General features: G+C 42.1%; 1 protein-coding gene across 1 annotated transcript in view; it reads right to left on the bottom strand.

Moving 5' to 3' along the window:
• Positions 1–3,440: 3,440 nt before the first annotated feature.
• Positions 3,441–13,858, bottom strand: part of LSM4 (LSM4 homolog, U6 small nuclear RNA and mRNA degradation associated) — a 47,674-nt gene continuing 37,256 nt past the window's right edge. The window contains exon 5 of the mRNA XM_040417801.1: positions 3,441–3,983. Coding sequence (XP_040273735.1) covers positions 3,895–3,983 — 89 coding nt within the window. The 3' untranslated portion in view covers positions 3,441–3,894. The remainder of the gene's footprint in view (positions 3,984–13,858) is intronic.

Raw genomic sequence — 13,858 nt, 5'->3', positions numbered from 1 at the left:
CTGTGCTGTCTGCACCTGAGCTGCAGTGAGAAAGTCAATCACCCTCCCACCCCTGCAGCTGACAGAAGTTGATTATTACCTTCATTTTTTCAATCTCCGTTGGCTGTTGAGTGTGCATGGCCTAACCAAGTCAGGGGCATGGTATAATTAGGAATTTTGTCAAACCCCTTGGAGTTTCATAGTGGTGTTTCTTGCCAAGAGGTAGCGACCAGATCACTATATTGGGTTAAACGGTTAAAACCAGGGTACTGCCAGGATAACGCCCTTTGGGATAGCCCAAACCCGAAGCAGTTATTTGGCACAGTGGGTCCATCAAGTTACACTTTGCATTTAAAAAGAAAAATGAACCAGCTTTGATAAAATGTTTAATCAAGGCCATTTACATTTTCTTCTCTACGGCTTTCCTATACAGAAGTAAACGAGTATCACTGCAAGACCAGTGCACATGTACTGCACACACTAAAGACTGATGGCTCACTATTATATGCAGAGGCAGGCTCCTGAGCCTGCCTCTAGTCTCCCTGCTGCAAATATATCACCTGTATATATAACTATGACTAAGTGATGAATAATGTTCCCTCCTTGATAACACGGGCAGCTCTGCTCCCATTAACAGTCCTTCATCTCCTCTATCTCTCTGGTGCATCCACTAATTAGGAATAGCACTAATCGCTGAAAGCCAGTCTCTGCTCTGACAGTCAGTGCAGAAGTCCAGGAGAACATAGGAACATAAAATATTTGTGTACGTGTATTCAGCCTTTTTTTTTTTTATAACCAGCCAATAAAAATTACAAGGAGTACCAAGATCACCAAATAGACATGTTTGTACTTTTCATGGAATTTATTATAGCACTCTGGTCATATTACAAAAAATGTTAAGTGCATTTTACCTCTTTATTTAGGTATTCCACATTACAAAAATAACAATTTTAACCAAATACACATGATTTTGAATTAAACCATGTATACCAAAATAATATGTTATTCTAGTGCGTGAAGCATAACAAGTATCTGAATATGTTCAGTATTTAACATCTTACAAAAAAAACTGAAAACAATCACTGCTGTACTTGGCAACCAGGAACATACAAGCCTTTTGCATATGCTCCTTTAAAGGAGAAAAAAAACAAACGATTAGCTCAATGTGTTGCCATGACTACTCCAAAATATTTGAGCACATAGCCAATGCAATTGAGGAATTGTGACCTCTATTTGTTTAGAACATTCCTAACTAGACACAAGTGTAGAAATGTGCTTTGCATGTTCCTGGTGGGGGGAATCTATTCAGTGAACTTGAACTCTCCAGAGAGATGGATTTATGAACTTAGAGAAAAAACAGAACAATTCAAAGTTTTACTTTTGGTACAAACTGCTGGTGCCAATCAGAGAAATTAGACCTGGTTTCTTTTTTTTTTACAGGATATTGAATTACCCCATGAGGTAATCCGGTAAATTAACTATTTAAGAACCAGCAGTTCTTTGTTAATGCTCACACTTGCATTTAAAGAAGTACCAGTAGTTTGTTTTGTTATTTGACATATATTGCTACCTCACCACCAGGATTCTAGCAGTGTAGTTTGATACACTGGTACTGTTTCCTCAATACATTTTGAACTTTTTCATTATTGGAGCCTGGTCATGTGCCCTTAAAACTGACGAACTGCCCAGAACTTGCTCTAATGTGTAAGCAGGAACTTCTGGTGAACTACAGGATGCCATCACCAATCAAATCCCTCCTGGCAGCTCTCAGGCCCCGCCTCACCCTCCATGTTCCTCTGTATATACGTGTATTCTGTTAAAGATATGTCTCCCTTATCTAGGACCTGGAGTGCAGAAATATAGTAGGTGAGTGTATACAGTAATTAGCTGCAGTTATGTAAACCTCTTGACTCACATTGCCTGTACTATCTGTGTGTGCTGACTCTCCAAGTGTAGTTATAAGAGATGTAGCTTCACACTGACCTCCCTACCTTCTGCATGTGAGAACTGACAGAGGAAAGATGGCAAGGCAGACAGACTCAAGTTGTACCAGTTACGAAAACAAGGAGACCCTGCAGTGTAAGGAACAGCAGTTCCGTGTCACTGATCTGTCATGGCTGCCATTACACAGACCAGTGCAGTTTGGCGAGACTCCACCTCCTCTGCCTCTGAAAAGCCAGGTATGATGGGAAATGTAGGATTCATTAAACACATCTGAGGGTTGAAGGAATCAAGATGTCAGACAACCTACAAATTACACATCAAATAAAACAGGTATACGCAACATAGACAAGAGCCTCTAACTTATTCTTTAAAGGGTTTCTGTCAGCAGGAAAATGGTTATTAACCTGGCTGACATTAGTGATGTACTAATGTCAGCTGAACATAACTATATTAGTGCCATCTCACTGCGTGTCGCCGTTATTGAGAAAAAATTACTTTTAGAATATGCAAATGAGCCTCTACGAGCGGGGGGGGCATTGCTCCTGCTCCTAGAGGCTCAGTTCTCCCACCTCTGGCCACGCCCTGCTACACTTGATTGACAGGGCCAGGCAGCACTGGTCTCCTCTTGCCAGCCCTGTCTGCCATGGAAATCTTGCGCCTGCACCGTGCCGTTTAGTATTCGGCGCAGTGAGTGAAGGACGCTCGCCGGCTGACTGCTTCACTCACTGCGCCGAATACTAAACGGGACGGCCCAGGCACGAGATTTCCACAGCAGACAGGGCCGGCACGCATTGAGATGGCAATAATATAGTTATGTTCAGCTGACATTAGTAGATCACTAATGTCAGCCAGGTTAATAACCATTTTCCTGCTGACAGAAACCCTTTAATAATAGCCTATCCGGCACTTATATAGGCAAAGGAAAAAAAAATCCCATAGTGCTTCTTTAAAAGAACCTCAGATCTACAATAAACCACACATTTTAGCACTTAGACATTACCACTGCTCAGCATATTTTTTTTTATTTGGGGGGGGGGGGGGGTGCAGGTGGTGAAACAACTCCTTTAAGGGGGTCATCCAGAAACTGATAAAGATGTCTTAGAATAGGTCATTACTATCATATAGGTGCGGGTCCCGGCACCCTCCAAGCAGCTGTTTCAGGGACTACCACGCACACTGGAGCTCTGATGAGGCCATGTGACAAATGTACAGTGGTGTCATATTTCCTAAGAGGCTGCAGCGCTCATGGGAGCACCTGGTCTCTTCTAACAGCTTATTGGTGGTGGGAGTCCCGGGTGTCGGATCCCCACCAAACCGATACTAATGACCTATACAGAGGATAGGTCATCTACATAAATTCCCGAATAACCTCTTTAAGTTTAGGGCTCTACAGTGTCCAGGAGTACTTTGATTTTCTTTAAAATTTCACGATTACCCCAAAACAACAGTGACTTGTTTCTATGTAATGCCCTAGCCTCCATTCAAAGACCAACAAGAACATTTGGCAAGCATAAAGCAAGTTCTGTTGTCATATACAGGTCATAAGTATCTGAAACAAAAAAATAAATTAAAAAATTTACACAGTTGTTACAAGTGATATGTTCCCCACTATTTCAGATTCTCTGCTAGATCCTAGAAGATGGTTTAAACCTGCTTTATGAAACATCATTTACTAAATCCAATATTATCCTCCAAGATGCATACATTCTGTAGAAGTGAAACACAGGTAGGTCATTCAGTTTAAGTTTAGAGTGTTCATTGCTACCAAAGGGGGTACATATTACTAAAGAACTATCAAAACGATTATTAGCTGTTGGAAAAAAGCCGAAATTCTAATAGGACCCAGGGTTTCTTTTGAATATGCTAGTAAATACTCATTAAATACTTTGACAAAATAAGGCTTGTCCAAACAGATGTTACCAAGTGAATCTTTGGGGGGGGGGGGGGGGGAGCCCAATGTTCATTAAAGGTTCACTGTTTTCCTGCTTGTCGTCCCGGTTTTTTATCTTGACCCCCTCGACCTCCACCTGGCATTCCTCTACCTCTGCCTCCAAAGACACCTATAGTAAAAAGATAAATTATGATCAGTAAGTGGGGGGTCTTCAGTTCAGACTGTGCACAGAAGATGACAAATCAAATAAGTTAGGGACACAACACTTATAAAACATTACATAGAATATTTACATGGAGAATCATTTCCTCAGTATAGCTGGGGCAAACCAACAGTAAAAACTTAATATTGCCATCTAGTGGATTTGCAAAAAACAAAAGATGACCAGGAAGATCCTGAAGACTTACATTTTTTGAAATTCATGGAAAGTACACTTTACAGTTATTTCTAATGGTTACAATTATATTGAAATAACCCAAAAGAAGCTGCAACTGGACGCCCCAAGTGACTGTATTCATGAGACCCAAGTAGCAGAGGGAGAGCAGCACTAAGTTTTCTTAGCACGTAGCTATTGAAAGCAATAACTTTTTTCCATTGTGTAAATTGTCGTTTGTCAGTGATTTTTGTTCAAAGTGCAACTAAACAATTTTTTTTATATATATATATCCATCCCTTTCCTGAGTTTATAGCCATCTTTGTAAGAGCACATTTTGTGGGGTTATCTATTATTTTTTATTTGGATCATCTATTACATTAGTCCAAAATTTTAGTTTTTTTTTTTTTTGGGGGGGGGGGGGGGGGCGGAACGGAAAGAGTAAAAAACAGCAATATGCTAACAATTCCATTATGCTGTTTACCATATTGGGATAAATTGCAGGGTTATCCATTTATTATATTACTTATAGGACTCAGGTATTGCAGGCCTGGGAACTTTCAAAAGGCCCCAGGCAGCCGTAGAAACAGAACAGCTCCTGTAATCTTGTTTTGAAATCTCATCTCCTGATATATGAACCCTCAGATGCCAGACAATTTTTCTCAGAACACACACACGGTTGGCATACGTCACCAGTTGGCTAGGGCAACAATTTAGCCGAGTAGGCGCCATGTTTAGTATCTGAATGAATAATCATGTACATATAAATAATTTTTGTTAAGGGGTTGTATGTAGCAGGCTCACAAGCTGAGCTTGCTCTACACACAGCGGGAGGTTGCTGTATAATACAGCAGACACCTACTGGCAGTGACTGTGTTTAAAGAAGGCTGAGATCCAGGTCATTTATCACCTCTGATGCCACTGTCAATAGTAAATGTGGCATCTGAGAGGTTAGACAAAGGAAGGCGTCTACTTCTCCTACAACTTGAGCTCCCGCAGTGGAATTGGGGTGATCCATTCAATTGTTAGGGCAGCTGAGGCCTCGTGAAGGCTCCAAGGCCTTCCAGATGAAGATGCTTGTTAGGTCATGCCTGATGTAAGGCTTAACAAGAAGGCTGATGCAATCTCAGACAGCAACAGTATTCAGGTACAAGACATCAGAGGATCGCATATTCACCTGCCCTAAAGAGATTAAACATGAAAAGGGTTAAAGATACTGTCAGTCACGCATATAACAGGTGAATGTAGCAGCATCTCATGTCTGTCAACGTAGGTGAAGCAGCTCATACATCCTTCAACTCCTCAACGTGTTGTATTTTTTTGTTTTTTTTAACGTTAATAAAGTTAGACAGACAGGCAACCATGCTTTGAATCAGTGTCATTCGTGTGCTGTCCGTTTCTGTGTGTCCGATCTGCAAATTACAGACCATATCCTATTCTTTACTTTATTGCAGGCAAGAATAGTAATTTCTTGTAATAGGAGTGAGAAAAATGCAGATTGCACACAGCTGGTATCTGGATCTGTGGTTTACAGACTGCAATACGGACACGATCATGAGGCCTTAGGCCCGCTTCAGACGAGCAAGTGCCACACTCGCAAAGCGAGTATGCAGCAACTCCCTTTCTGACGGGGTCACATAGCATATTGTTTATGATGCTATGTAAACCTTACAGTTCTGGAATGTATTGGATAACACTGGCATAATGCCATCAGTGTTATTCAATACATTCCAGAACTGTAAGGGTTACAGTCAGTGCTGGGAGGTCAGGACTGGAGCTGCTGCTGCATACTCAATCTGCGAGTCTGGAGCATGGAACTCGCTCATCTGAAAGGCGCCTTAGTCTTTTAAGGTTATACCATGGATGAGTCCTGTGTGTTGCCCAAACCCTGTCACCGACTAAAAGCAACAGGTCATATGACTGAATAGGACTAAACATTGAGTCAGTTAGCCCATGAATACATTATAAAGGGCTGATTCATGGGATCAACTGCACTGATATATAAAAGGTACGGTATGCAAAATTTAAAATCCATTTATATATTAAAAAAAAAAAAAATAATTGTACCATTTCTTTTTCTATAAACAAATAAATGGGGGAAAATACCCCTTTAAATGAGTTGTGTAATCATTAAAAGTTTTACCCCAGGATACAGAAATAACTGATTGCTGGTGGTGTGACCGCTGTATACGCATGCATGTCATTAACGTTAAGGGGTTTCATGGAGCGAGCTCACTCCATTCATGGTGGCAGGAGGCTGAATAATACTGCAAGCACCCGCCAGCAGTGATGCCGATTCTGGCCATTTAACTCCTCAGAAATAGCGACTGTGGTATCTGTAGTTTTAAACAGAGGGAGGGGTCTCCCTATCAGAGCCCATGTGGCGATATCGTGGGCTCTAATCTGTTGAAATGACAGCCTGGAACCTTAAAAAGGTTCCCAGACCTGTCATGGTTAGCTGCAAAACTATATCTGAATCCCATAGACTGCAATAGTACTCAATTGCAGCCTATGGGAAAAGTGATCAGAAGACTCCATGTTTAAGTCTCCTAAGGGGACTCAAAATTACTGTGTAAAAGTATAAATAGCACTACCTTTTCCAAATTTAACAAAAATAAATAAAATAGGCATTGCTGTTAGAAATTGTCAAAAACTACAAAAATATAAAAATATTTTCCCTGCATAGTGAATGCCATAACCCAAAAAAAAAAAAAGCATCAAATTTGCAGTGTTGGTCACCTTGTCCCTCCCAAAAAAGAAAACCATCTTGCCTGAGCTGTTCTTTACAGTAGTCACAAAGCATTAAGAAAATTGCCTTATGGCAGCCACATGGGTCATAGACACAATAGACAGGAGGGACTTCATTTACTTCTATGGGAGAGTTTTCTAGACATGCTCTGTGACCTGTACAGAGGTCGTTGTAAAAGGAAGAATAGATAAGCTTTGTCAATCACCTATTGTGAATGGTGGGCCCTGTCTTCTCTACACACAGATGATATCATTACAGGCAGGATTAGAATTACAGAAAAGCAGGTAGGTAACTGCAGTAAAGTGATCTGTACAGACCAAGAAATGGCATATGTTAGAGTGCGTGGGCAGTGCCAAAACTGCAGGATTGTGTTTTTTTTTTTAAATTAAATATAAAACATTATTTTACTTTTTTTTGTCCCACTAGAGGACTTGTACCAGCGCTGTCTTTTATAATGCATTGTAATATCCAGTATTCCAAAGTGCAGGTAGGAGTCGTCAGAATCCAGACCCTTTGTGTTTTACATGTGGCCCCTAGGTTGCCAGGTCCCAAAAATGTAGCTAGAGTTCAGAGCATCACAGGAGTAGGTTTGAAAAATCCATTTCCTGTTTTTCTGTATTACTGGTTTGGCCCTGCTGTTGATCGTGTGGGTACAGTGACAATGCCACATGATCAGAGCAATGTAATACTAAACCACGTCCTCCGAGGACTCCTGCCTTTAGTCTTCAAAGGGCTAAACAAAACCTAACTAAAATGTCTTTCAGTCAAATCAGGGATATGTATTAAATATGAAAGGGGAAGCTATTTAAATTCTAAAACACAATTCCAAAATGGAGATTGCACAACAGAAAATCTGGTTTATTCCATCATTCACTGACAAACCTATGAACTGACATTGTGAATATTAGTGCCAATAGAGTCTGACAAGAGATATTCCAAATTGTTATTTCATGGGGAATAGTATACCATTATAGGGTTAAAATGGCCCAGCTAGAGCTGTGACCTGAACCCAATCGAACATCTCTGGAGAGACCTGAAAATGGCTGCAAGCCAACGGTCCTTATCCAACCTGACAGAGCCCGAGAGGATCTGCAGAGAAGAATGGCAGGAAATCTGAAAATCCAGGGGTGCAAACCTGTGGCATCACTGATAAAGGGGCTTCAACTAAGTACAGAGTAATGCCTCATTCACACATCAGTGTTCGGTCAGTGATTTCCATCAGTGATATTGAGACAAAACCAGGTGCGGCTCTAAACACAGAACAGGTGCAGATCTTTCCCTTATAACTCATGTCTGTGGAGGCTCCAATCCAGGTTTTGGCTCACAATCACTGATGGAAATCACTGACTGAACACTGACAGTGTGAATGAGGCATAAAGGGTCTGAATACTTAGGTCCATGCAAGATTTAAGTTTTTCCTTTTCAATAAGTTAGCAAAGATTTTGAACATTGTTTTCTCATTAACTTTTTTTTGTTTTAGAACAATGCTGCACCATAAGAAATGTGAAAATAATGCAATAAAACAGAAAAAGGGGAGCGTAAATGGGAGAATTGGTTGGATGATGGGACAAGGAGAGTGGAAGAATGGGAAGAAAAGATGTAGATGGGGAGAAAGAGTGGGGATTGGAAGGAGGGAAGACTAGGAATGGGTGGAAAAAGAGAAGGGGGGGGGTTTAGCGGGAAGGAATGAAGAGGTAAAAGGGGCGCCAACGCCAAGGGATTCCAAAAGCTTAAACCATAGGAAGAAGCAAAGTTGTGAGGCAAAGTTCAAATGGCCTGAATAGCAGGCCGTGGCGAGTAATAGATACAAGAAAAGAAAAAAAGGCCAGTGGAGCGCCAAGTGGTGAAAGGAAATGTGAGGAATGTTTGATCTATATATCAAATCACGACTTCTAGGGCCCTCCTAAATGTATTTAAAAGAGGGGCCATATGTTGTGCAGCCCAGTGTAATTAAGGGATAAATAGCATTTAAACGTTTTAGGGCTGAAAGTAAATTAACATAAATGAAATAAATTCGTACAGTCGTATGTTTTTACTCACTTCACCAGGGGGGTGGCGCAAGACAAACTCAAAACACTTGACGCCAGACCACCCCCTCGCCGAGATCGCCTGTGGAGTGTTAAATCCCCTTGTTGTCCTCTGAATAGATGACCCGGTGGACTCCAGATGTTGCACAAGGTATCCTTTATTGGGTAAGCTCAACGCGTTTAGGGGGGATATAAAAACCCCTTGCTCAGGAGCATATTGCCATATAAAACAGATAATAACAGCATTTTATAGGTAAGCACACAAGGGAGGGTGCATCACGTGGTGGACCGCTTCCTCCCGATCATGTGACCCGGAAGTGCGTTCCACCTGTGGAACGCACATCCACCGATCCAGGTCCATTTTTCTTATTCTTGTATTACACATTAGGCTAAAGTATATACATGAATCTTGATACATGGATCCAAGATAGTGGTCCTATTCCGTTGTTCACTAGGCCCCCACCTTCTCCGGCGGCTTCAGAGCCTATAACTGCGTATCGGAAGGGAACTTCCGGTCACGTGACCTCGGGGAACGGCTGTGCGCTCCACCAGTGGAACACACAATGTCTGAGGTGCAGCATTAAATTTCATTAAGGGAGGTTGTGGGCTCGAGATGAATAAGACCCATATGGTGGATGTGCAGAGTATTAGCACTATGCTTAAATCAAGGGGGGAGAGGGATAAAACAAATGTGAATATAGGTGTAAAAGGGCCTAGAACTTCCATGTTCCACCATGGAACGCAAGGAGGATCTTCTTTAACCACCTCAGCCCCCAGTGCTTAAACACCCTGAAAGACCAGGCCACTTTTTACACTTCTGACCTACACTACTTTCACCGTTTATTGCTCGGTCATGCAACTTACCACCCAAATGAATTTTACCTCCTTTTCTTCTCACTAATAGAGCTTTCATTTGGTGGTATTTCATTGCTGCTGACATTTTTACTTTTTTTGTTATTAATTGAAATTTAACGATTTTTTTGCAAAAAAATGACATTTTTCACTTTCAGTTGTAAAATTTTGCAAAAAAAACTACATCCATATATAAATTTTGCTCTAAATTTATTGTTCTACATGTCTTTGATAAAAAAAAAAATGTTTGGGTAAAAAAAAAAAATGCTTTGGGTAAAAGTTATAGCGTTTACAAACTATGGTACAAAAATGTGAATTTCCGCTTTTTGAAGCAGCTCTGACTTTCTGAGCACCTGTCATGTTTCCTGAGGTTCTACAATGCCCAGACAGTACAAACACCCCACAAATGACCCCATTTCGGAAAGTACACACCCTAAGGTATTCGCTGATGGGCATAGTGAGTTCATAGAACTTTTTATTTTTTGTCACAAGTTAGCGGAAAATGATTTTTTTTTTTTTTTTTTTTTTTTTCTTACAAAGTCTCATATTCCACTAACTTGTGACAAAAAATAAAAAAAACTTCTATGAACTCACTATGCCCATCACGAAATACCTTGGGGTCTCTTCTTTCCAAAATGGGGTCACTTGTGGGGTAGTTATACTGCCCTGGCATTCTAGGGGCCCAAATGTGTGGTAAGGAGTTTGAAATCAAATTCTGTAAAAAATGACGAGTGAAATCCGAAAGGTGCTCTTTGGAATATGGGCCCCTTTGCCCACCTAGGCTGCAAAAAAGTGTCACACATCTGGTATCTCTGTATTCAGGAGAAGTTGAGGAATGTGTTTTGGGGTGTCTTTTTACATATACCCATGCTGGGTGAGAGAAATATCTTGGTCAAATGCCAACTTTGTATAAAAAAATGGGAAAAGTTGTCTTTTGCCAAGATATTTCTCTCACCCAGCATGGGTATATGTAAAATGACACCCCAAAACACATTCCCCAACTTCTCCTGAGTACGGAGATACCAGATGTGTGACACTTTTTTGCAGCCTAGGTGGGCAAAGGGGCCCATATTCCAAAGAGCACCTTTCGGATTTCACTCGTCATTTTTTACAGAATTTGATTTCAAACTCCTTACCACACATTTGGGCCCCTAGAATGCCAGGGCAGTATAACTACCCCACAAGTGACCCCATTTTGGAAAGAAGAGACCCCAAGGTATTCGCTGATGGGCATAGTGAGTTCATGGAAGTTTTTATTTTTTGTCACAAGTTAGTGGAATATGAGACTTTGTATGAAAAAAAAAAAAAAAAAATCAGCATTTTCCACTAACTTGTGACAAAAAATAAAAATTTCTAGGAACTCGCCATGCCCCTCACGGAATACCTTGGGGTGTCTTCTTTCCAAAATGGGGTCACTTGTGGGGTAGTTATACTGCCCTGGCATTTTCCAGGGGCCCTAATGTGTGGTAAGTAGGTAAATGACCTGTGAAATCCGAAAGGTGCTCTTTGGAATATGGGCCCCTTTGCCCACCTAGGCTGCAAAAAAGTGTCACACATGTGGTATCGCCGTATTCAGGAGAAGTTGGGGAATGTGTTTTGGGGTGTCATTTTACATATACCCATGCTGGGTGAGAGAAATATCTTGACAAAAGACAACTTTTCCCATTTTTTTATACAAAGTTGGCATTTGACCAAGATATTTCTCTCACCCAGCATGGGTATATGTAAAATTACACCCCAAAACACATTCCCCAACTTCTCCTGAGTACGGCGATACCAGATGTGTGACACTTTTTTGCAGCCTAGATGCGCAAAGGTGCCCAAAGTCCTTTTAGGAGGGCATTTTTAGACATTTGGATACCAGACTTCTTCTCACGCTTTGGGGCCCTTAGAATGCCAGGGCAGTATAAATACCCCACATGTGACCCCATTTTGGAAAGAAGACACCCCAAGGTATTCAATGAGGGGCATGGCGAGTTCATAGAAATTTTTTTTTTTTGGCACAAGTTAGCGGAAATTGATATTTTTAATTTTTTTCTCACAAAGTCTCCCGTTCCGCTAACTTGGGACAAAAATTTCAATCTTTCATGACTCAATATGCCCCTCACGGAATACTTGGGGGTGTCTTCTTTCCGAAATGGGGTCACATGTGGGGTATTTATACTGCCCTGGCATTCTAGGGGCCCTAAAGCGTGAGAAGAAGTCTGGAATATAAATGTCTAAAAAAATTTACGCATTTGGATTCCGTGAGGGGTATGGCGAGTTCATGTGAGATTTTATTTTTTGACACAAGTTAGTGGAATATGAGACTTTGTAAGAAAAAAAAAAATAATAATTCCGCTAACTTGGGCCAAAAAAATGTCTGAATGGAGCCTTACAGGGGGGTGATCAATGACAGGGGGGGTGATCAATGACAGGGGGGGTGATCAATGACAGGGGGGGTGATCAATGACAGGGGGGGTGATCAATGACAGGGGGGTTATCAGGGAGTCTATATGTGGTGATAACCACAGTCATTGATCACGCCCCTGTAAGGCTTCATTCAGACGTCCGTATGCGTTTTGCGGATCCGATCCATCTATCAGTGCATCCGTAAAAATCATGCGGACATCTGAATGGAGCTTTACAGGGGGGTAATCAATGACAGGGGGGTGATCAGGGAGTCTATATGGGGTGATAACCACAGTCATTGATCACGCCCCTGTAAGGCTTCATTCAGACGTCCGGATGCGTTTTGCGGATCCGATCCATCTATCAGCGCATCCGTAAAAATCATGCGGACATCTGAATGGAGCTTTACAGGGGGGTAATCAATGACAGGGGGGTGATCAGGGAGTCTATATGGGGTGATAACCACAGTCATTGATCATGCCCCTGTAAGGCTTCATTCAGACGTCCGGATGCGTTTTGCGGATCCGATCCATCTATCAGTGGATCCGTAAAAATCATGCGGACGTCTGAATGGAGCTTTACAGGGGGGTAATCAATGACAGGGGTGTAATCAATGACAGGGGGGTGATCAGGGAGTCTATATGGGGTGATAACCACAGTCATTGATCATGCCCCTGTAAGGTTTCATTCAGACGTCCGGATGCGTTTTGCGGATCCGATCCATTTATCAGTGCATCCGTAAAAATCATGCAGACATCTGAATGGAGCTTTACAGGGGGGTAATCAATGACAGGGGGGTGATCAGGGAGTCTATATGGGGTGATCACCACAGTCATTGATCATGCCCCTGTAAGGCTTCATTCAGACGTCCGGATGCGTTTTGCGGATCCGATCCATCTATCAGTGGATCCGTAAAAATCATGCGGACGTCTTATGGAGCTTTACAGGGGGTTGATCAATGACAGGGGGGTAATCAATGACAGGGGGGTGATCAGGGAGTCTATATGGGGTGATCAGGGGCTAATAAGGGGTTAATAAGTGACGGGGGGGGGGGGGGGGGTGTAGTGTAGTGTAGTGGTGCTTGGTGGGACTTTACTGAGCTACCTGTGTCCTCTGGTGGTCGATCCAAACAAAGGGGACCACCAGAGGACCAGGTAGCAGGTATATTAGACGCTGTTATCAAAACAGCGTCTAATATACCTGTTAGGGGTTAAAAAAAAAAACACATCTCCAGCCTGCCAGCGAACGATCGCCGCTGGCAGGCTGGAGATCCACTCTCTTACCTTCCGTTCCTGTGAGCGCGCGCGCCTGTGTGCGCGCGTTCACAGGAAATCTCGCGTCTCACGAGATGACGCATATATGCGTGACTGTGCGCAGGGCTGCCACCTCCGGAACGCGATCCTGCGTTAGGCGGTCCGGAGGTGGTTAAAAGCACAACTAGGTCACACAGGGAGATGACCCAATAAAATTAATTGAATCGATTGGGTAAAATATAAAGAATATGGGTACATAAAGAATTATGGGTACGTAAAAAAAAGGGGGGGGCAGTTGTGATTTGATTTATAGATCAAACATTCCTCACATTTCCTTTCACCACTTGGTTCTCCACTGGTCTTTTCTTTTCTTGTATCAAATGTGAAAGTGAAAGAGTC

The sequence above is a fragment of the Bufo bufo genome, chromosome 2 (assembly GCF_905171765.1).
Source record: "Bufo bufo chromosome 2, aBufBuf1.1, whole genome shotgun sequence".
NCBI lineage: Eukaryota > Metazoa > Chordata > Amphibia > Anura > Bufonidae > Bufo > Bufo bufo.
This window is presented reverse-complemented; position numbering and strand designations above follow the sequence as displayed.